The 24,896-nt window shown below is 41.3% G+C and overlaps 2 protein-coding genes and 2 long non-coding RNA genes across 5 annotated transcripts in view; 2 read left to right on the top strand and 2 right to left on the bottom strand.

Annotated features, from left to right (window-relative positions):
• The window catches only part of Parp9 (poly(ADP-ribose) polymerase family member 9), a 36,128-nt gene extending 33,449 nt beyond the window's left edge, over positions 1-2,679 (top strand). For both annotated transcript variants that reach the window (XM_075965065.1, XM_075965055.1), the window contains exon 12: positions 1,897-2,679. In XM_075965065.1, the coding sequence (XP_075821180.1) occupies positions 1,897-2,291 (395 nt within the window). In that variant the 3' untranslated portion in view covers positions 2,292-2,679. The remainder of the gene's footprint in view (positions 1-1,896) is intronic.
• The window catches only part of LOC142845777 (uncharacterized), a 31,259-nt gene extending 22,016 nt beyond the window's left edge, over positions 1-9,243 (bottom strand). Inside the window, exon 1 of the long non-coding RNA XR_012909987.1 lies at positions 8,935-9,243. This is a non-coding gene — a long non-coding RNA (uncharacterized LOC142845777). The remainder of the gene's footprint in view (positions 1-8,934) is intronic.
• Positions 1-24,896, bottom strand: part of LOC142845786 (uncharacterized) — a 98,303-nt gene that overhangs the window by 52,870 nt on the left and 20,537 nt on the right. The window lies entirely within an intron of this gene.
• Positions 9,200-24,896, top strand: part of Kpna1 (karyopherin subunit alpha 1) — a 72,683-nt gene continuing 56,986 nt past the window's right edge. Inside the window, exon 1 of the mRNA XM_075965097.1 lies at positions 9,200-9,413. The gene's annotated coding sequence lies outside the window, so the exon portion shown is untranslated. The remainder of the gene's footprint in view (positions 9,414-24,896) is intronic.

The following is a 24,896-nucleotide window of genomic DNA, read 5'->3' as shown; positions in this document are numbered from 1 at the left end:
AGAAAAAAAGCGTTCTCAGTCTTTCAGGTTCTTAGCCTATAGTTGAAAATAAACCTCAGAAAACTAAACTATGGTAGCTAGAATTTTATGATTTTCTTGTGAATTAAAAAACTATAGACATATGATTGTTTTATAGGTGTACTTGTATATTAAGAGGCTTTGTTCTAAGCTTTTTCTCTTTTGTCCTTGAGGCAATATTCAAAAAGAAACTCTTTCAAAGAAATATTTATTTTTAATCTCAGACTATTATTATTTTGCACTGTATCTTCTATGTTTACAATGCAAGGAGATTGCTTTGTGATGTTTTGAAAACAGAAATGCCATTTATCAGTGTGGCAGCCTCTAGCCACACATGACTGTTGAACATGAGATGTGGCTAATCTGAATTGAAATGTTCTATAAAGATAAATAAAATAGATACTGGATTTTAAAACCAATAATAAATGTAAATATCTCCCTAGTGAATTTTTAAAAGTATACAACTTTTAAAAAGATTTATGTGTAGTAGTGTTTTGCCTGCATGGATGTATATGCACCACGCCATGTGTTTGTTTGGTATCTCTTGAGGTCAGAAGAGAGGCTGGATTCCCTGGAACTGGAGATATCCAATGGTTGTGAGCCACCATATGTGCTCTGGGAACTTGTCTTAGGGTTTTTATAGGGTAAAGAGATTCTATGACCACAGCAACTCTTATAAAGGAAAACATTTAATTAGGGATGGCTTCCAGTTTTAGAGGTTTGGTCCATTATATCATCATGGCAAGAAGCATGGTAGTATGCAGGCAGATATGGTGCTGGAGAAAGAGCTGAGAATTTTATATCTTGATCCACAGGCAGCAGGAGTGTATAGGGTGTAGTTTGAGCATATGTGACCTCAAAGCCTGCCCCCACAGTGACACTTCCTCCAACATGGCCACACATACTCCAACAAAGTTATATCTCCTAATAGTGCCATTCCCTCTTTGATTCCCAGCACATTCAACATTCAAACACATGAGTCTATGTGGGCCATACCTATTTAAGCCACCACAAATCTGAACTTAGGTCCTCTGAAAAACCAGTGCTCATAACTGCTGTGCCTTCTCTCCAACCCCTGCCCCGCCCCCAGTGAATTATACTATTAACTAGACACTGAAATGACACTTTGACTCTAATTTGATAATTTGATTTCATTCTTTTTCTCTTTTCTTTCCTCTTTTTAAAACGTGGCTCCTAGAAAACTTAAAGTGGCTTATATGGCTTGGATTGCATTTTACTTTCCAGTGCTGCTCTAGAGCCTATGTCAGCATTTGCTTCAGTATAGAAGGGATAAAGAAGGAAGGAACGGCAACACAGCTTCAAAGTTTTCGAGTGTTCACCTCTACATGAGGTTATTTATTTTCAGTGCTGAGAACTGACCCACGGCTTTGTGATGCCATTAAGCTGCGTCTAGTTCCTCTACAGTGAAGGGCGACTGAACAGTTTTGGAGGGTTTGGGTTTGCTCGTTTTCATTTCTGTTGTTTTGCTGTTTTGAGACAAGGTCTTCCTGTAGAGTCTTTGCTTTAATACTTACTTGTGGCTTCTGTAGCCAGCCAGTGTTTTAAGAACAGACTTCCTTACTGCTGCTAACTGCCTGGTTAATAATGACTTGAGTCAGAATTTGTCTGAATCTTACATTTTCATACTGTAAATGATAATATTATCCAAATTACAGATTAATTTAATCTAATTGATGTGAAATTGCTTTGAAAGCTGGTGACTTCGGTGTAAATTCTACTGATATATTCTAATGTCAAACTATTGTTGATGGTATCAGTGATAGTGTTGGAGGTAATTATGTGAAGGTCTAGAGACAAAATACATATTAGCACCCAAATAGACATAATCTATTATAACATTTTTTTTTTCTCTTTCAGACCCAGTTTATGGAACCGGCATATATTTCACCAAAAGCCTTAAAAAACTAGCAGACAAAGTCAGGAAAACCTCTAGCACTGATAAATTAATATATGTGTTTGAGGCAGAAGTGCTCACAGGCTCTTTTTGTCAGGGTAATAATTTAAGTATAACCCCACCGCCACTGAGTCCTGGGGCCTTAGATGTTCATGACAGCGTGGTTGACAATGTTCCCAACCCTGAAACCATTGTCGTTTTTAGTGGCACGCAGGCGATGCCCCAGTATTTGTGGATTTGTACACAGGATAGGACATTGTCACAGCATCAGATGTGGGGACAGGATGACTCATCAGAACTAGAGATGGTCTCCTCTCCGCACTCATGGAGGGAGGTCTCAAATGGCAGCCCTGTTTAATCTCTACGTCATTTTGGGTGAATTGAAACAATGACCGTCGGTGACTTGAAGAGTGGCTTGAATATAACAGATTATCTGTTCAGAATGACTGGGTTACTCAAGGCATCTACCACATACTAGCAACTTACTGCCTTCTTCACCTCTGGGCTTGGGATGGACAGATGTCAACTAAAACTTGCTCTTGACTGTCTCTTCTCCTTGACATCCTTCATTTCCTTTCCTATAGGTAACAGCAAGAATATTTTACATATAACAAAAGATGTTTTTTCCTAGTAAGTAACTCAAGCCAATTAAAATGATGATAGTATAAAATAGGACAATGGAATGATTTTAGATTTTCTATATGATTTTATAAAGAACTTTGGAAATTCAAATAAATCACCTTTGTCTGAGTAACTGGTTCTGAGTAGTTATGTGTGCAATGAAATAATGCAAACTGGAAGGGCATCAAAAGACTGCTCCTCAGTTTGGATTCAGTGATATCAAACAATGCTACTCAGTGCTGGGTGTGGCTGTGCACACCTTTAGTCTCAGCATACGGGAGGCAGGGGCAGGGTAGGTCTCTGAGTTCCAGGCCAGCCTGGTTTGCCAGAGAAACTGCGTCTAGAAAAACAAAACACCCACTCTTCCCCGCTCAAAAAAAAAAAAATCCCCCCAAAACCAACCCAAACAAAAATCAATGCTGTTCATCCACCATGTGGCTTAATTCACCAAGTATTTACTGATCACTACAACTGCTTCAGTCACTTTGTGCATGCCACGCAAGACAACTACCCCCCAAACCCTTTACCCTGAATAATCATAAAGGCAGAGATGGACACATGAACAAATATAATTAGGCGTAACTAAAGGAGGATAACAGTCTTTGAAAAAATTTAAGTGAAAACAGGGCAAATGAGTCAAGGACTGGGAGGAAGGCATAGCGGGAAGTGTGTTTTAGGCAAAGAATATAGCTCTTATAAAGATTGAATCCACCTCTACTAGGCCCAGACTTAACTTTAAGATGCTATTTGTAATAGACTAATTTCATGTTTGACTTTTGATGTAAAAAGATGTCCCCTGAAGGCAGTTTATGAAGTATTAATGGAAAAGTCAACAGAATAAAAAATACTCAACCCTTGGGCTGGAGAGATAGTTCTGCTCTTCCAGAGGTCCTGAGTTTAATTCCCAACAACCACATGGTGGCTCACAAACATCTGTAATGAGATCTGGTGCCCTCTTCTGGCCTGCAGGCATACATGCAGACAGAATACTGTATACATAAATAAATAAATCTTTAAAAAAATATTCAACAGAAACACATTATTTTAATACTTGTTTTGTTGAGAGGTTTCTCTGTGTAGACCAAGCAGGCCTTGAACTCACTGAGATTAGCCTGCCTCTGCCTCCTAAGTGCTGGGATTAAAGATGTGGGCCCCCACTGCCAGCCATTATTTTTATTGAATACAGATAACAGCTATCTAATTAGTTCTTTTATCATGCTTCTATTATTCCTTTGTTTATAGGCTTTAATTTACAGAAGAGGCTGGAGCTAGAGTTTAGTTGGTAATGTATTGCCTAGCATGAAGTCCCAGGCTTGATTCCCCAGCACCATTACATAAGATCAGGTGTGAAAGAAAGATACAGAATAATATAGTCTGCAAAACTTAGACATGTAATGAAAAATTAAAATAGATCCCTAAAGCAAAGGGATATAAGCATTATAAAATATTGCCACATACATGTTATTTAATTTGTCCTTCCTCTACTTATTACTAGCTGACATTTTTAACCAGTCCTGTTGCCATTTTGCTTTTATATTTAACAGAACAGAAATATGCTATACTGTATAATTCCAAGTATATATCTATTTTTATATTTACATGTTTGAGTACTAAATCTACATTTGTTTTTATTTCTATACTTGTTAGCTTGGCCGTTTTGTTTTCAGGTTCAACTTGCAGAGGTTTTGTTTTGAGTTAGGGTCTCACTATGTGGGCCAGAGATCTTCTGGCCTCTGCCTTCCAAAGTGCTGGAATTAAAGGAGTGTGCCTCCAATCCCACATATGTGCACATATGTGGGCAACCTCAGATGGTGGTTCCTCAGCAGTGCTGTACACCTTGGCTTTGTTTTCCCTCCTCCCTCTCTCCTTCGCTCCTTCCCTTTTTTGAGATAAAGTTTCTCAGTGAGTTCTGGGGCATGCTGATTAGGTCACTAGGCCAAACTGGGTGATCAGCAAATCCTAGGGATCCACCTGTCTTTGCCCTAGAACTGGGATTCAAAGCCTGTAGCAACCTACCTGACCTTCTGCTTGGATGCTGGAGATTGAACTGAAGTCCTCAGACCCCAGTGGCCAGTATTTTACTGACTGAGGTATCTTCTCACTCTCGACCTTCAGGTTTTTTTTTTTTATTCGTTTGTTTTAAAATTGCGTCCAGCTGGGAGGTGGTGGCACACACCTATAATCCCAGCACTTGGGAGGCAGAAGCAGGTGGAACTCAGTGAGGTTGAGGCCAGTCTGTCTACAAAGCTAGTTTCAGAACAGTCAGGGCAAACAGAGAAAACCTGTCTCGAAAATCCAAAAATAAATAAATAAGTAAAATTGTATCTAGGCGGTGGTAGCACATACCTTTAATCCCAGCACTCAGGAGGCTGAGGCAGGCAGATCTGTGTGAGTTCAAGGCCAGTCTGTTCTACAGAGCAAGTTTTAGGACAGGCAGGGCTACACAGAAAAACCCTGTCTCAAAAAAACAAAACAAACAAACAAAAAAATGTATCACAGATATCTGGTCAGTTGGGTTTAAACTTCCATGAAACAAAGTAAAAAGTAACAAATATATAAAATGAAAATAGTTTACAAATAGATGAAAATAGCTGAAAGATAAGTGTTTATAAACTTATGTTTCAAATATTAGCAAATATGCATAGAAATGGAATCTTATAAACTGTAGAGTATTAACTTGGAGAAATAACCAAGCAATGCCCAGTGTATTAGTTTAGTTTGCAAATGATATGTAATGAGTTACCACAAACTTAGTGGTTTAAAACCCATTTATTATCTTAGTTTCCTTTGGCCAGAGAATGTTCACAGCTTACCCGGATCCTCTGTTCAGGGCCTATCAAAGAGACAATAAAATACATGTTCCTCACGTATGAAGGCTCAAGTCCGGAAGGGTCTGCTTTCGAGATCACTCAGGCTGTTAGCACAGTTCATTTCCTGTGATTCTCGCTGCTAGCTAAAGGCTATTCAGGCCCTACAGGCCATCCATAGACCCAACCAGGTGTCCTTTAAAAAAAAAACATTTATTTTTGATATTATATGCATTGGTGTTTTGCCTGTAAATATCTGTGTAAGGGTGCTGTATCCCTTGGGACTGCAGTTACAGACAGTTGTTTGTGAGTTGCCATGTCTCTGCTGGGAATTGAATCTGGGTCCTCTAGAAGAATAGCTAGTGTTCATAACCATTGAGCTATCTCTCCAGGCCCAACCAGGTGGCCTTCTATAGGCAAGTGACAACAAATTGCTTCTTTAAGGCTAGCATGAATTTTTAGTTCCATAATACACAAAGTATTACAAAATGAACTGTTATCACAGTAAGCCTTCTATAATCCCAGATCTATCTGTTGTCTAGGAATTAGTAAGGGGTCCTATACAGAGCAACACCAAGAATCAGAGATCACGGAGATTATTTTAGAGTTCTGCCTACCACATCTAATGATATTACAGATGTAGTGTCCTGGGGCTAGAGAGATGGCTCAGTGGTTAAAGGCACTTGCTGCTCTTGCAGAGAACCTGGGCTTAGTACCCAGCACATGTGAACTCCCACATGGCAGTAATAACTGTCAGTAATTGCAGTTCCGGGGATCTGGTACCCATCTTCTACACAGAAGATGCACAATATGGCGTACATACATACACACAGGCAAAATACTCTTAAACATACATTTTAAATTAAGAAGGCAGTTGTAGCAAGGAGCTGCAGGCCGCTTCCTGCCACCCAGCTCCTGCACGGCTAGCTTTACCCGAAATAACAACACACAAATTGTATTCTTTTAAACACTGCTTGGCCCATTAGCTCTAGCCTCTTACTGGCTAATTCTCACATCTTGATTAACCCATCTCTAATAATGTGTGTAGCACCACAGGTTGGTGGCTTACCAGAAGATCTTAACCTGCGTCTGTGTCGGGTGGGAGAATCATGGTGACTGCCTGACTCGGCATCTTTCTCCCAGCATTCTGTCTGTCTACTCCACCTACCTAATTTTCTGTCCTATTAAAGGGCCAAGGCAGTTTCTTTATTAACCAATGAAATCAACACAAAACAGAAGACTCTCCCACATCAGGCAGTTTACTTGTACATAGTATATATACAAGATTATTCATGGGCTGAGCGTGGTAGTACATGCCTTTAATTCCAGCACCCAGGAGGCAGAGGCAGGTAGATCTTTGTGAGTTCAAGCAACAACTAAGACACTAAGCAGAGCTTTGGTTATCTAATGGGGTTGAGAAGGCCCTGCCGAAGAGAAGAGACCCTAGTGGATACCTGTGACTCTTGGTTGGGACTCTTAAGGATCTACCTAGGACTGAGGGTGGATTAGGGAATAAACCAGCCTCCATGAAGACTACTTTGAATAATGAGTCTTAGCTCCTGGTAATGATCAGACATCACCTCAGCTACAGTCAGGAATACCTGCCGGTCTTAATTAGGGTTTCTATAGCTACAGTGGAATGGCATGACCAAAGGGCAAATTGGGGAGGAAAGGGTTTATTTGGCTTATACTTCCACGTCTAAGTGCATCACTGAAGGAAACCAAGACAGAAACCCCCAACAGGGCATGAACCTAGGTGTTAGTAATCAGGCATCTCTGTCTGTACTGGCCTGCCTTGGGAGTTTTGACAGGTTGTAGCCACTAAGAGCACCTCCTGTGCACATTCACTAAGTTCCCTTTTAAAAGGGCACTGCCCACCTTTCACCTCTTTCTCCCTCCCGCTCCACTCACTCTGCCTCTCTCTTCTGCTTCTGTCCCCAGAGGCTGGCTGGGCTCCCCACTCCCCTTCCCTCTTTTTACATTCCCTTTCCCCTAATAAAATCCTTCCATATGAACTTGCTTCTTTCTCACCCGTGCTTTTTTTTTTTTTTATTACAACACTAGGGGCAGGAGCTGATGCAGAGGCCATGGAAAAGTGCTATTTACTGGCTTGTTCAACCTGCTTTCTTTTTTTACTTTCTTCCTTCCTTCCTTCCTTTCTTTCTTTCTTTCTTTCTTTCTTTCTTTCTTTCTTTGTTTTTGCGATAGGGTTTCTCTGTGTAGCTCTGGCCTCAAACTCACGAAGATCCTAGAGATCCACCTGCTTCTGCCTCCAGAGTGCTGGGGAAAAGGTGTGCAACACACACCCGTCTTCAACCTGCTTTCTTATAGAACCTGGGACCATCTGCCCTGAGATGGCACCACCCACAATGGGCCAGGCCCTCCCCCATCAATCACTAATTAAGAAAATACCCTACAGTTGGATCTTAGGGAGGCTCAATTTTCTCAGCTGAGGTTCCTCCTTTCAGATGACCCTAGCTTGTGTCAAATTCACATAAAACTAGCCAGAACACTGGCCGTAAGACTCTCTCATAGAAATTTTCTTTTTCCCCAACTGCCTTACTCAAACTTAGTTCTAATTGTAATAAACGCACTGTTAGTGGAGAAGGGGATACTGATGCAGGAGTCAGAAGAAAGGGAAAGAAGGACCATAGGAGGGAGGAAGTTGTTCTACTTTGCTCTATTGCTTGAATAGCATTAAACGAGGCAACTTGGAGGCAGGCATTCCAGCTTACAGAACATCTCTGAAGGAAGCCAGGGCAGGAATTCAAAGCAGGAACCTGGAGGCTGTAGCTGAACAGACCATGAGGAACGTGGTTACAGTGACTCATTCTCAACTTGCTATCTTCTACAGCTCAGGGGTGGCACTGTCCACCGGGGGCTGGGCCCATCATGAGTCAGGAAAATGCCTCACAGACATGTCCACAGGCCAATCTGACAGGAGCCATTCTTCAACTCAGGGGCCCTCTTGCCAGGTGACTCTAGTTTGTGTTAAGTTTATTAAAACCAGTACTGGAGCCAAGCCAAATGAACATTGCACTGCGGAGGGTTCTCTCTTTCTTACGTTTATAAATGTATCGACACTGTCTGTTGCTCCTCAACATTCCTTTTAAACTGACTCGTTAAGCCACGTCTTGTGTGTGAGATTTTCCCGTGACCTCAACTTCCCCAAAAGAAAAATAATCATTTTTTCTAAACGGTGTGTTTGAGAGCAAATTGCTCATGTCAAAGCAAATGTTTTTTTTTTTAACTAAAATTGATTATTATTGAGACAAGGTCTTCCTACATAGCCATTCTGGCCTAAAATTCGCCATTCTCCTGCCTTAACCTTTCTAGTTCTGGGGACACAGGCGTGCGTTATCAAGCCAGGCTCAAAAATTAATTTCTTAATGTTTTAGGATACTAATAAATTACAAGGCAAAAGGGAGAGAGCCGAAGAGAATACCCAGAAGGTTCCGGCAGACGAGCTGCGAATTCTTTGAACGTGAGACACTGACGTATTTTGCAATACTCCCTCAGCCTCCAACCATGCCATCGCTCATCCAATAAGCAAGCTCCGGGTGCGGTACCTACCATGTGAGAGGTTAGCTATGGAGATGTGAGAGGGGAGCCGTCCGTTCTAGAAGAGCTTAGTTAGGACGCAACTTCTACCTGTCTTTACTTTTACTGACAGCAAACCTCGTCCTTAGAGACCCACTCAGAGCCCAGGCCGCTGCTTCCCCCCCCCCCACCCCCCCGCCCCGGGCGTCCAAACCTAGCGCGTCCACTCTGGGAAGAACGTTCGGAGCCTCCGCTTCCCGGCAGCCCCTGCGGCGGGCGGCGGAAAGGCGCACGCAGGCGCGCAGACCGGCCCCCGCACGCAGGCGCACTGCGCACGCCGGCTGCACTGGGTCTCGCGGCTCGGTGCGCGGTAGCGGAGAGCGAGGCCTGCTGAGCGCCGCCGTGGTGCGCGCCGCCTGGTCAAGGTTGTGCGGGAAGAGGCGCAGCGGGCGGGCGAAGAGCGCGCGTCTCACCCTCGCAGTGGCACCGGGACCGGTCGCCTGGAGGAGCCGGTGAGTGAGGGGGTTCCCCGCGGCCCCTCCCCCTCGGCGGGCGGCACTAGGTTCCCTCCGCGGACCCGAGGGAGGCCCCGGGGCGAAGGCGGACGCGGGCGGCGGCTAGAGCTGGCGCTGACGCGTCAGGGACCGGACCTTAGCGTCGCTCCCGTGCGTCACGGGCTCGGCGATCCTAACGGCAGCGCGGCGGCGACGAAGGCGAAACGGGGTGGGGGTGGGGAACGCTGGTGCTCGCTGTGGAGAACGCCGGTCGGGGCGGGGCGGCGGTGGCAGCGGCGGCGGGGACTGCGGGGCGCCGGGCGGCGGCGCGGAGTCTGCGCACCGCGCTAGCCGGAGGGTGGGGGCGAGCGGCGCGGAGTGCGGTGGCCGAGGTCCCGGGCGTGCGGGGCCGGTCCGGGAGTTGGCAGGTTACCGCCCGGGTCGGTGTTTGGAGGGAGGTGGGGGTGGAGACGGGAGGCTGCAGTTTACAGATGTCATAACTACGCGGGCCTGGAGCTGCTGACGGGGGTGTGGTAATTATAGCAATGACAACTTGGTCGGCTGTGTGAGCGGTGGAAGCGAGGGAAACCGCCAGGCGTTAGCTGAGGCTCGCAGTGGGAGCAGCAAACCGGAGGGTGGCTGGAGTCAGGGATGTCGGCCAGAAAGAATGAGAGGGTTGAATGCAGTTGCTTCCGACCCGCTTTGCAATTGAGAAGTTTCAAATAATTGGTTTTAAGGCTTAAACTTAGGTTTGGTAAACTATCAGAATCGACAACCGAGAAATGCTTTCGAAATATTGTATTAAACACTAACACCTATCCTTTTTTTCTCTTAACACAGTTCCTTCAAACCCCACCTCACTGTCACTTTCTTTGCTTTTCGTTCCTTGATAACATAGCCCATGATTGTCTTGAATTCAGAACAGTTCTGCCTCAGCCTTTCAAGTGCTGGGGTTACAGGTAAAACAACATGCCTGATTTACTTATATATATTTTGAGACAGGGTCTCATTACGTACTCCTGGCTGCCCCTAGAACTCATATATAGACCAGGCTGTCCTTGAACTCAGAGATCCACCTGCCTCTGACTCCTGAAATTCTGGAAGTAAAGACTTGTGCTGTCATACCTGACTTCCACCCTCCCATTTTAAAGTCCAAAATTTGAAAGAAAATTGAGAATGGTTTAACTTTACAGTTTTGCTGAAATAATTTATTCTTGGTAGGTTACTGTTTTATGTGGTACCTAATTTTAAGAGGAAGGCCTGAGAGAAAGTAAAGTGGATTTACAGTAACTTTGAAGTAGATGCTAACTTTTCCTAGTATGAATGAAAGCACGGAAGAGCACAGTATTAGTTTTCAGAATAACTTGTTTCTTTTGTTTGTTTGTTTGCGGTTTTTTTTTGTTGTTGTTGTTGTTTTGTGTTTGGTTTTTAGAGACAGTGTTTCTCTGTGGCTTTGGAGCCTGTCCTGGAACCAGCACTTGTAGACCAGGTTTGTCTTAACTCTTCAGAGATCCGCCTGCCTCTGCCGCCCGAGTGCTGGGATTAGAGGCGTGCACCATCACTGCCCGGCCAGAATAACTTGTTTCTTAAAAATATTTTAGGTTTTCTGCGTATGAGTGTCTATTTGCTTGTATATAAGTGCATCGTGATGGTGCTTGGTGCTTGCAGAGGCCAGAAGAGGGCGTTAGAGCCTCTGAAACTGGATTTGCAGATGCTTTGAGCTACCAAAACCAAAGACAAGACTTTTGATTGGCTAAATGACTGACTTGCTGATAAAGGATAATCCCTTATTACTCTTGTTTTCTTATCTTTGTACTTTGCTGGGATTGTGAATTTAGGTGTAACTAATAATCTAAATGTTGGCTATGACAATTCATTTAGCTGAATTGAGCTGATTTCTCTCTTCCCGTGGTGTACAGATGGGACTTTTGTTGGAAGGATTGTGAAGTAGGTCATTGAAAATGTGGGAATGAGACCTGATGAATTGTAGTTTCTGGGTTTTTGTTTGTTTGTTTTAAGACCTTAGCAACACTGCAAAGTAGACCTAAATGAGAAAAAAAAATGATATTGTCCCAATACTGTAGACTAATTGGGATAATTCTTGAGAGCTGGCAGTAATCCAGAATGTGGATAATGGAGATAATCCTCTTCATATAACAAGAATAATGCTGCCCTTCATATACAAAGATAAGTCTGCATGCTCATCACGAATGATTTTCCAGCACGAACAAGGATACGTGCTGAGTTGTCCATGTGTCCATTCTCTTACGCTTTGTAACCAACAAGCCAGCTTGGGGTCAGAATGACGGCTTCTAACTGAGAAATAGAAAGACTCACAGAAAGTAGTAAAATTCATTATGGGTCAACCCTGTCTACATCAGATGTCTTTCAATAATTATCCTTGCAAAAATCACTTGAAGAGGAGGTTGCCTTACTGCCTGATTAGGTAACGCGCCCCGCTTTACAGTGGTGGGGCCAAGATTGAAGACATAAGATTGTTTGTAATATATTTATACCAGACTTTAAACCTTGGCTTTATCAGCAGTTCAGTCTTTATTTACATTAGAACAAACTAGAGGCTGAATTTATCCACAGTTAAGAGTCTCTTAAGTTTTTTGTTTTGTGATCATTAAAATTCCTCAGTTTTAAAATAGGATAGTGGAAAAGAACTGCCACCTCTGTCCCAGTCTCTATACTTTAGATGATACCTCACTTTAGATTGATAAATACCTTAGTTTATTGCCTCTTCACTCCTCCATTTTTTTTAATTCTGTGGTTTAAATTTGTTTCTATTGGTCTCACTGTATAGTTCTAGCTGTCTGGAATTTAGACCAGGCTAATCACAAATTCACAGACCTTAAACTAATATCGATCCACCTGTCTTTGCCACCCAGAGTGTTGGGATCAAGAATGTGTATCACTACACCTAGCTTCCTTCCTTCTCTCTTTGTTTGCTTTTTGAGACAAGGTTTCTGTGCATAGTTTTGACTGTCCCTGAAATCACTCTGTACATCAGGCTGGCCTCGAATTTGCTCTGCCTCTCTAAGTGCTGGAATTAAAGGTGTGCCCATTTTTACTATAGTTTTCCTCAGAGTAAAATATTCCTTGGTATTTACATTATCAGCTCCACCTAAATTTACACTACCCCTCCCTTTTCTCAATATACTTACTTACTTTAGCATCTGTTAATATAGTAAGTATAGTTGAACCATATTGACTATTATGATATAATTTCCTGTCAACCAGTTGATGTTTATGTAGAAATGAATACATTCTTTTGGAGTAGAGTGGCCTCATTTTGAGCTCTTTCCTGAAGTCATTACCCTCTTTATTTTCTTTGTTTTTGGCTTTTTGAGATGGTATCACTATTCAACCAGGCTGGCCTGGAACTGAAGATTCTTCTGCCTCTCATTTCCAAGTGTTGGGACTAGATATGTTTGCCAAAAAATTCTATCCCCTTTGTTCTTTTTTTTTTAAGTTTATTTTTCTTTTTCTATACACTGGTGTTTGCCTGCATGTACGTCTGTGTGAGGGTGTCAGATCTTGGAGTTACAAACAGTTGTTAGCTGCCATGTGGGCGCTGGGAATTGAACCTGGGTCCCTGGAAGAGCAGTCAGTACTCTTAATTGCTGAGCCATCTCTCCAGCACCAGTTCTTTTTAATACAGTCTAGATTGGTAGTCTTCATCTATGTTCATTTACATTCTTATCTTGGGATGTCTCGTTATGTCTTCCTTAAATTTTTCTTTGCTCTTCTTTATTGAATCATCTTTTCCCCCTGTTTTGTTTATTTATTTTCTTTGAAATATATCCTCTTGATAACTTCCTGGCACATACATGGTACTTTTTTATTTCACCTTCTTATTGACCAATAATCTTGCCGGGTATGAGATTCAAGATTGAACATTATTTGGGGGACTGGAGAATTGGCTCAATGGTTAAGAGCACTGGCTGAGGTCCTTAGTTCAATTCCCAGCAACCACATGATGTCTCACACCTATCTCTAATGGGACCTGGTGCCCTTTTCTGCCCTGCAGGCATACAGGCAGACAGAACACTGCAAAATCATAATAAATAAGTAAACCTTAAAAAAATTTTCACTCAAAGTAGAAGCAGAATCTCCACTGCTTCCTTTCACTGTTGCTTTTGACATTTTAAGCCCTTTTAAAAATATTGTGTGGGTGTGGTATATATACTTGTGCTTATGGGTGTGCATGCACATGTGTGCATGTGAGTGTGGGTGCCAAAGGAACCAGGCATCTTTCTCGATCAATCTCAGTCTTGTTTAAAACTTATTTTTATTATTTCTAATTGTGTATGTGTGTGTGTGTTTGTGGATATGTGCACTTCAGTGCAGGTGGTGGTGGCCTGAGGCTTTGCATTCCCTGTTGCTAGAGTCACAGGTAGTTGTGAGATGCCTCTCATGGATGCTAGGAACTGCACTTGTGCCCTCTGCAAGAACATGTTCTTAACTGCCCCCCCCACCCCTCAATATTATTATTTGAAAACAGAGTCTCTCTGAATCAGGAGCTCAAGATTTATCCCAACAGTGGGACAGAATCACACTACCCCAGCTCTGGGTTTACAGGTTTGTGTGCTACATCTGGTCCTTTACCTGGTGCTGAGGATCCAAATTCAAGTTTTCATTCTTGAAAATTTTTTGCAATCTGAGATGGGATCTCATGTATATTAGGCTGGTCTTGAGGATGGGTGACCTTGAACTAACTTTCTTTTTTTCTTTATTATGTATACAGTGTTCCCTTGCAAGTATGCCTGCAAACCAGAAGAGGGCTCCAGATCTCGTTACAGATGGTTGTGAGCCACCATGTGGTTGCTGGGAATTGAACTCAGGACCTTTGGAAGAGGAGCCAGTGCTCTTAACCTCTGAGCCATCTATCCAGCCCTGAACTTTCTTAAGTGACAAGCATTTTATTTTCCAATTTTATTTTTATGTGTATGGGTCTTTTGTCTACATGCATGTCTGTGCACTACATTAATACTGGTCCCTCTAGAGGCTAGAAGAAGGGGTCACATCACCTGGAATTGGGTATCAAATCTCATTTTAGATGGTTGTGAGCCACCATGTTGCTGGGGATTGAATTCATGACCTGGAAGAACAGTCAGTATTACTAATTTCTGTGCTTCTGGGTTAGGGTTAGGGTCTCCAGCACCTGATTTTTTTTTTCATTAATGTGGTAATGGGGATGGAACCCCCAGCATGGTAGACAAGCACTCTACCAACTGAGTTACATTTACATTCCCCTGACCCCAGCTTTTTTTTTATTTTAAGAGCGTTCCAGGGCTAGAGAGATGCTTCAGTGGTTAAGGATACTGGCTCTTTTTTCAATGGTCCTGAGTTTAACTCCTAGAATCTATAGGATCCAATACCCTCTTCTGGTGTGCAAATGTACATGCAGACAAAACACCCATATACATAAATAAATATCTTTTTTTTAAGCTGCATTCTATAGACCCTTAAAAAACTGGAAATTTATCGTTCAGGTTTGGAAATTTTATTATTATTTCCTGTCAACTTTAAAGTTGATTGCATCAGTTTTGACATACCAGATCATACAGGATACTTTAAATTATCTGTCTTAAATTTCTGAGCTCGGGCTACAGAGTTGGCTCAGAGTTAAGAGCACTGACTGTTCTACCAGAGGTCCTATATTCAATTCCCAGCAACCACATGGTGGCTCACAACCATCTGTAATGAGATTTGGTGCCCTTGTCTGACATGCAGCCAGAACACTGTATTCATAATAAAAATAAATCTTTTTTAAAAAAGAAAAGAATTAAAAGCATTCTGAGCTCTCCTTCCATTCTTTCCTGTAGCAGTGTAGAATCCCAGTCCTCTGTGGCTCAGCTGTGAATGTTTACAGTTGTAATTACACATGATTTATTGTGAGATGAAATGTCTGTCAAGGTGTATGTGTGCTGTTTATTTTGTACATACCAGAGCTTAAATTTTCTCCACTAGAGACCATTTTTGTTCAAGAAATTTTTCTGCAGTCAGAGTATGTGGGTGTAATACAAATAAGAATGCAGATCAAGCATTTACTGATAATAAACAAAAAGAAATTAATTTAAAGTGATTCTTTGATATAAATGAACTTTAACCATTTATTAAAGACTAAAACAAATTTGTATGAGTCAGTTGTGTTTATTTTCGCATTATTACATCTATTTTTTCATTATTACATCTTTGTTGAATATTTGATGTTGCAAGATATATAACATCTTCAGCACATTTCAGAGTTGATCGATTCTTTGATTTTATAACAGTCAGTGCTGAGATGATTGCTTCGTGTAAATACCTAGTACAAAATGGTAGCAGTATGTTGAAGGCTATTTCCGAATGGTTGGAAATTCTGTCCTGATCCTACCAAGCAAAAATTCAAGTAGAAAGATTTAAAACAACAACGGAAAAAAAAAAACCTCAGAGCCAGGTGGGGTTTAATCCCAGCACTTGGGAGGCAGAGGCAGGCAGATCTCTGTGAGTTTGAGGCCACAGAGTTGAGTTTTAAGACAGGCTTCAACACTACATCTCAAAAAACCAAAAAAAAAAAAAAAATCAAACCTTCTGATGCAGTGCCTAATACCTGCTGAGGATGAACTGTAGGAAAATATTAAAAGTCTTTGTTTTTTAAAATTAATCATTATATTTTCTGTAAAAGCAGATTTTGTATGTTATTAAAAACTCAGCAGTTGGGATTACAGAGATGGCAAAGATGGCACTTGTTTTTTGCTCTAGTTAGGGTTAATAGTGCTGTCATGAAACACCATGACTAAAAGCAACTCAGGAAGGAAGGGGTTTATTTGACTTACATTTCCATATTACAGTTAATCAAAAGAAGGGCAGGAACCTGCAGGCAGAACCTGATGTAGAGTCCTTGGAGTGGTGCTGCTTACTGGTTTGCCCTTCATGGTTTTCTCAGCCTGCTTTCCTATAGAACCCAGGACCACCAGTCCAGGGATGGCACCACCCACAATGGCCTGGGCTCTCCCTTCAAATATTAATTAAGATACCCTAAGGCATTTCCTACAGCTCCATTTTATGGGGACATTTTCTCAATTGAGTCTTTTTCTCACTGATGATTCTAGCTTGTGTATAGTTGACATAAAACTGGCCAGCAGGCTGCTGCAGAAGACCTGGTTTTGGTTCAGAGTATCCACATGGTGGCTCACAACCATCTGTATAGTTTCAGTGTCCTCTTCTTACACAGGCACTGTACACATGTGGATGTCCATATATACAAACACACATACATGCTGCTAATAAGTATAATAAAAGTTTTTAAAACCCACTGTAATTTTAACACACAATAGTTTGAAAAGTAGGCTGAGATCTTTTGGGCAGATTTGATGGTATTGTGTAACTTGATGGTGTACCCTGTATGAAGTGCCTGCGTGTGTCATAATCAAGCTTCAGTGAAGTTATGTGATGTGGCACAGATTAGCTCTGCCAGAAACCTCAAATTCATTATGCATTTTGATTTAAGTTCTGGTTACTGTGTAAACTTTGCAGCCTGCCCATATAGTGTTGGTGTGTGTGTGTTTTAATTTTATTATGTTGTGATGTGGGAGGGCGGGCACTCCTGGACCATGAGCAACATGGAGTCAGTTCTTCCACTATGGGTTCTGGAGGCGGAACTCTATTAGGGTTGCTCTGCAATTATGTTCACCTGCTGAGCGATCACTCTGGCCCTAGTACCTAGTCCCTATGGTTCTTCTTCAGAAGTTTTGTTTTACACCTTGTCCTGTTAATTTAGAGCAGTGGTCCTCAACCTTCCTAATGCTGCAACCCTTTAAGGTAGTTGATGTTGTAGTGATCCCTAACCATAAAATTATTTTCATTACTACTACATAACTATAATTTTGCTACTGTTATGTTTCATAGTTTTAAATATCTGTGTTTTCTTATGGTCTTATGCAGCCTCTGTGAAAGGATTGTTGATTCCCTCCCTCCAAAGGTGTTACAACCCACAGTTTGAGAACCACTGATTTAGAGACTCACTCTACAAACTTATAACAGAACCTGGGTTATGAACTGACTCTGTAGGCCAGGCCGGCCTAAGACTCCTAAGTAAATCCTGCCTTGGCCTCCCATGGGCTGGGATTCTGGGAGTGAATCATCACTTCTTTTTTATTTTTACTGTTAGGAACCTTGCATGCACTCAGGCTGTGGAATCCAAAATTGGTATACTATTCTATGGCCTGTGTAAGATGTCTTCTGGGTTCCAGGGATGTTATTTTTTGTTTGTTTTTGTTTTTCCAGACAGGCTTTTTCTCTGTAGCCTTGGCTGCCCCAGAACTTGCTCTGTAGACCAGACTAGCCTCGAACTCATAGAACTCTGCCTGCCTCTCTCTCCCTGTTGCTGGACTAAAGGTATGTGCCACCACTACCCTACTGTAACACTTTCTTCTTCTTCTTCCTCCTCCTCCTCCTCCTCCTCCTCCTCCTCCTCCTCCTCCTCCTCATCTTCCTCCTTCTCCACCTTCTTCTCTCTCTCTCTCTCTCTCTCTCTCTCTATCTCTATCTCTATCTCTATCTCTATCTCTTTTGGTGGGGGGATGTTGAGACAGGATTCTTTTGTGAAGCAGTCTTGGCTGTCCTAGAATTCACTATGTGTAGATCAGGCTGACCTTGTGAACTCACAGAGATCTGCCTGCCTTTGTCTCCTGAGTGCTGGAATTAAGGCAGGTGCCACCACTTATATAGTTTTAATTTTTCACTGTAAAGTCACATATTTTCTTGATAAGATGATACATCATTTCTTATGTCATAAAGAGTACTTGTTTGCTGGGTGGTGGCACACTCCTTTAATTCCAGCACTTGGTAGGCAGAGCAGGTAGATCTCTGAGTTCGAGGCCAGCTTGGTTCTACAAAGTGAGTTCTAGGAAATATAGAGAAACCCTGTCTTGAAAAACGAAAGGGGGATGGGGAGTGCTTGCATTTGGAGGCTGGACAGATGGCTCAGCAGTTAACACTGCTCTTCTTTCAGAGCACAGGGATTCAGTTCACATCATCCACATGGTGGCTCACAACTGTCCATAACTCCAGCCCTAGGGGTTCCAATGCCCTCTTGAGGTCTCTTTGGGCACTAAGCAGGCACACAATGCACAGACATGCGTACAGATAAAACACCAATATACATTAAAAAGAACAGTCTGAGTTTGAGAGCATGGTTTAAAGCTATTGCAGGTGGGTAGTTATGACATGGATGAGGAATTGGAACAGAGATAGTAACTGACAGAAGCAGATAAAATGAACTTTGGATGGTTTGTGTGTGTGTACGTGTGTGCTGCAGAAATCTTAATGTGGCTGTTTTAAAACATAGTTAGGATTTCCGTTACTGGAAAGAGACACCGTGACTACAGCAACCCTTTAAAGAAAACATTTAATTGGGGTGGTTCGCTTACAGTTTCAGAGGTTCAGTTTATTATCATCATGATGGGGAGCATGGTGGTGTCCAGGCAGACAAACTGGAGTAGCAGAGCGTCTTCATCGTGCAAAAGGAAATCTCAGTTGAAACACTTGGTGGTATCCCGAGCATAGGAAACCTTAAAGTCCACCCCCACAGTACTTCTTCCAACAAGACCATACCCAGTCCAACAAAGCCACGCCTCCTAATAGGGACTAGGGAAATAGCACAGTTGGTAAAATGCTTGCTGCATAAGCATGAGAACCTGATACTTGATCCCAAGAACCCAAGGAAAAAGCCTTTGTGTGGTGTTGTGTGTGTATAAATCCCAGTTCTGGGGAGGCAGAGATTGGAGGATCTCTGAGGCTTGCGGCCAGCCAAGCTATTCTAATTGGTGATCTCTAGGTTTAGAGCAAGATCCTGTCTCAGTAGTAAGGTGGAGAGTGAAAGGAGAAGACACACTCACCCTCTTGTCTCCACTCTGATATACATGCATGTGTGCTCAAAATGTGTGGGCGCATACATGTGTACACAGAAGTAATGAAGAGAAAGAAAACGAGTTGTTGGCATTTCTTAGTTGTCTTTTCTCTGTTTTGAAGAATAACTGTTTTAATAGATGAGATTGCCATTCCTCAGCAACCACTTTCTGACTTCTTTTTTAATCTTAAAAATTTATTTTACTTTTAGTTGTGTATGTGTGTATGCGCTCACATGCTCACATAAGCATGAAGAATGTGTCAGATCTCCTGGAACTAGAGCTCCTGGTTCTGTTCTGTTGGACATGGATAATGGGAATCTGTAGTGATGAGGCGAGCAGGCTTGCTTTTCATCCTGCCTAGCTCCCACACAGCTAGCTTAGCCCCAGAATAATTACACGGAAACTTTATTCATTTAATCACTGCCTGGTCCATTAGTTCCAGCCTCTTATTGGCTAATTCTCACATCTTGCTTTAACCCATATTTAGTAATTTGTGTAGCACCACGAGGTGGTGGCTTACCAGGAAAGATTCAGCATGTCTGATCTGGTGGCTGGCTCCATGGCGTCTGCCTCACTTCTTCCCAGCATTCTGTTCTGTTTACTCTGCCTACCTAATTTTCTGTCCTATCAAAGGGCCAAGGCAGTTTCTTTATTAACCAATGAAAGTAACACATAGACAGATGACCTTCCTCCATCAGGAACCTGACTCTGGTCCTCTCTTAACCACTAAGCCATCTTTCCAGCCCCTCTTCTGATTTCGGCCTGTTTTGTGGAATTTTCTTTTTTAACCTTATCTGCTAAAATCTTTTCTACTTTACAATTTAGCTGAAATACTTTTTTTTCTTGGTTGTCTTTTGGTATTGGAGATTAAACCCAGGGTATTAGAACTGTGCCCAAGCCCAGCTACCATCTACTTTTTAGAGCTTTGGAGACCTCTGATCACTTGGGGTTATTTATAGCTGTCCCTTCATTCTTCATATATCACTTAAATATGGATCAGGCAGTACAAGTATGCTCTCTTTACCTTATGAGGTCTTCATATCTCCATTCTAGAAATGGGGGATCCAAGCTTCAGAGAAATCTAATGTCTTCATGTAATTGGTTCTCTTAAGGCACTTTAATAAAAAGATACAACTGAGTTCTTCTTTTCTTGTTGTTTGAGATGGTCTTTCTTTGTAGCTCTGACTGTCTTGGAACTTGCTGTAGACCAGCCTACCTGGAACTCATAGAGATCCCCCTGCCTCTGCCTCGTGAATGCTGGAATTAAAGGTGTGTGTCATCAGGCTTGGCTCATGTCATTAAATATACACATACTTTTTTTTTTCTGAGACATGGTTTCTTTGTGTAGTCTTGGCTGTTCTGAAATTCACTCTGTGGACCAGGCTGGCCACCTGACTCAGAAATCCACCTGAGTGCTGGGATTAAAGGCCTGAGCCACTGGGTCACCACCACCCAGCTATATTGTACACTCTTTATTACTGCCCAGATCCAATAAAGCTACTTTCTATGAACTTTAGGATTTTAAAGGGGTTCTCCTTAGCTAGAGTCAGTTGTTTCTTTAGAGGAGAAAAAAAATAAGAGAAGTTAGTTTTTGTGAAAATATTTTTAGATTTTTAGGAAATTATTTGGGAAAATTTTTGTTTTGAGACAGTTTCTCTTATGTAGACCAGATTTCCCTTAGCCTTGAACTTGCTGTGTAGCTGAGGGTGACCTTGAAATCTTAATCTCCTGCTTCCACCTCCCAAGTTTGGGGATCATAGCCTTAAGCTACCATGTCTGACTTCTTTTGAGGTGGGACTTGAGTCTGTCTTTGTGCACAAACATGACTGTAGATGCCTGCAGTGGTGACCAGAAGTGTCAGATACCCTAGAACAGAAGTTATAGATGGTTGTGAGCCGCCTGATTTGGGTTCTGGGAATTAAACTTGAGTCATCTCTCTAGCTCATCTTTTTCTTCCTCCCAAAGACAAGGCCTATAGTAAATGAGAAGGGTATGTGTGTGACATAAATGAAGGGATAATCGAGTAATTCAATAAGAGTGAAGACACTTCATTACTATACCTTCAGTAGTGAACAGAACAACCAGGAGTAATGAGGAAGCAAACTATAAATCAAGTACAGTTGTCTTTTGGGGAAGACATTCTCTTTCCCTTAGTGGGTATTTGAAAGCAGGTAATATTGAATCTTATATACAAGCATTTTAGTTTGTTGATATTTGGTTTGATGATCACAGTAACTGTTTAACACAATAACAAGTTGGTACTGGATAAAGGATGAGTATACTGGGCAAAGTAATGATTTACTTAGCTGACATGATGAAGTGGGATGGTGTGAAATTTCAACAGCAGTTAGAATGATGGGCACTGTAAAACTTAAGAATTGCTTATTTCTCGAATTTTCTAGGTTTGGATTGTGACTTATAATTAGTGTCTGAAACTTTGGAAAGTAAAACCATGGGAAAAAGGTTTACTGTATACAAAACTGAAGCAAAGTTGGGAACATTACTAGCTTGCAATACAAAAGATTATAAAAATGTGGTCAACTCTTGTATCGCAATAAAGACTTAGATCAAACAGGCATATTATATATCTATCAAAGCTGTCTAAATAAGAACAGACTATGAATAGACATATAAAGTGTGGAGCTGTAGAACAAACTGCTCACAGAGAAAAGTTTAGGCCTGTTGACTTCATTCCTGAATTCTACCAGACATCTGAAGACTTAGGACTAATTCTTTACAAAGTATTTCATTACCCAACTCATTTTTTAAAGCTCATACCAAAGTCTGATACCAAAGCCAGACAAGATATTCACAAGAAAAATACAGACTGATATCATAATTTGAACACAATTCTCAACAGAGTACTTACAGTGGAGCCCAGCAGTCTTCCAGAAGACTTACTTACACATTATAGTGAGATGGGATTTTTCCTAGAGATATGAAGGAATTGGTTTAAAGTCTTAAAACATGTTAATGTAATGTATTAGTAAAATAAAAACAAAAAGTGCATCTCAGTGTACAGAAAAAGCATTTCACAAAGTCCAAATTCTTTCAATGGTAGAAAACACTCATCTAGGAATAGAAAGGAGCTTCTCAACATGGTAGAGCACACCCATGGAAAACAGATGATTTAGTGGTTAAGAGCACTCCTGGGCTGGAGAGATAACTTAGCTTTTAAAGGCTAGGCTCACAGTGAAAATAGAAGAGCGCTTCCTGCTCTTCCAGAGCACCTTAGTTTAGTTTCCAGTGCTCAAAACCACTTGTAACTCCAGCTCCTGGGGTTCTGACACCATCTCTGGCCTTTGTGGGTACCCAAGCACACATAACATATATTCACATAGACACAACATACACATAAACTAAATTTTTTTAAAAATAATTCTCAAGGGTAATAATGTCATGCTTGATGGTAGCTTTCCTTAGATGTCCGTTTTCCGTTTATGTTCAGCTTTGTATTGAAAACCTTAATTAGGAAACTAAAGAGTACAAAGGCGTCAAGGTTAGTAGGTATAACTAAAGTCTGTATAGGAGATGGTCTTGTGTATCTGCTGAACACTGATAAGCTCAACAAGATGGAAGGGTATTTTAGGTCAGTATTTATGAATCATTTGAAACTGGGTGTGGTGGTGCACGCCTAGAATCCTAGTCCTTGGGAGGTGGGGTTTGAGGCCAGGTTGGGCTACATGAAACACTGTCTCAAAAACAGATGAAAACCAAACAAAACTGCCATAACAATTAGTTGTATTTCTGTAGACATAACGAATAACCTAAAGTAAAATTAAAAATTGACTCATCAGGACATAAAAAATACTTGAGAATATGTTTAGTAAAAGAAGTGTAAAATTTATACTCAGAAATGTGCATAAGCATTGTTAGGGGGAGTTGGAGAGATGGCTCAGCAGTGCTAAGTACTTGATGTTCTTGCAGAAGACCTGGGTTTGGTTCCCAGCACTCACATAGTAGCTCACAATTGTCTAAAACTTTAGTTCCAGGACATCCAACACCATCTTCTGGTCTCCCAAGGGGTACCAGGCACATATAAGTGCACATACATGTAAGCACATATGCACGTGTATGCACACACACACTGAAATAAAGGTAAAAAAGCAGTTAGACAAATCAAAACTATAAATTAGAATGTTTAGCTTGTTATGATGGCAATACTCCCCAAATTGATCTATAGGTTCATTACAGTGTTATCAGGATCTGAGCTGTTTGTAGAACTTGACAGACTGATTCTGAAAATTGATGTGAAAGTATAGGAGATCTGTAATGACTAAGGCAAATCTTTTAAGAGAGCTTGTAGAAAGGTCCACACTTCCTTGTTCTAATGTTCACACAAGGCATTGATAATCAAAGAGCAATTGAATATAATCAAAAGTCATAAAATTAAACCTATGTGTGACAAACAAGAATGCTTCACAAGTAACAGAAATTCATTTCTCATGGCTGGGATTAAAGGCATGTCTTTTATAAAGGAATTAACCTAATTTCTGAGGGGTCTGCCGTCATGACCAATCATACTGGACTTACCTCATGTACTCTCTCTCATACCGGGACTTAGGATTTCATACACACATTGTGGGCAGTCATAACATGCATTCTATAACAAGCTCCAAGATCGTTGAAAGATCATCAGATACCACTTGGAAAACTGTATAGACATGCAAAAGAATGAAGTTCAACTTTTACCACATAGCATATAGAAATATTAACTTGGACCACTATAAGAGATAACCTGTATATAACTCCTAAGAACATAAAGTGAAGGATTTCTAGATATGACATCAAAAGCATGAATGAGAAAAGGTGGGCTGAAGAGATAGCTCAGTGGTTAAGAGCACTGGCGGTTCTTCCATAGATCATGAGTTCAATTCTCAGCAACCACATGATAGCTCACAACTATCCCTAATGAGCTCTGGTGCCCTCTTCTGGCCTGCAGGCATACATGCAGGTAGAACACTGTATACATAATAAGTAAATAAATAAATCTTAAAAGAAATATTATTTAGGGCTTATGTTAAAATTAAGGGTTTTTTTTTAAAAAAGATTTTTTTAAATTTTTTTAATATTTATTTATTATGTATACAATATTCTGTCTGTGTGTATGCCTGCAGGCCAGAAGAGGGCACAAGACCTCATTACAGATGGTTGTAAGCCACCATGTGGTTGCTGGGAATTGAACTCAGGACCTTTGGAAGAGCAGGCAATGCTCTTAACCTCTGAGCCATCTCTCCATCCCCAAGATTTTTTATTTTATATGTATTAATGTTTTGCCTTCATGTATGTATGTGCACCATGTGGTTGCCCTGGGAACCAAAAGAGGGCTTCAGATCAACTGAAACTGGAGTTGTAAGACAGTTGTGAGTCATCATATGAACCCAGGTCCTCTGCAAGAGCAACAGCTTCTCTTAAACACCGAGTCATCTCTCTAGTCCAAAATTAAGGTTTTTAAGAGTTTTATCTATAATCTATTTTGAAAAAGCCTCTTACAACTTAGTAATGAAAAGACATGTAACCCAATTAAAAATAGACAAAGGATCTGCTAAATTTTTATGATAGCTACATACTTAGATAATAGTTGCAAAGATGCTGTATT

Source organism: Microtus pennsylvanicus, chromosome 1 (assembly GCF_037038515.1).
Source record: "Microtus pennsylvanicus isolate mMicPen1 chromosome 1, mMicPen1.hap1, whole genome shotgun sequence".
NCBI lineage: Eukaryota > Metazoa > Chordata > Mammalia > Rodentia > Cricetidae > Microtus > Microtus pennsylvanicus.
This window is presented reverse-complemented; position numbering and strand designations above follow the sequence as displayed.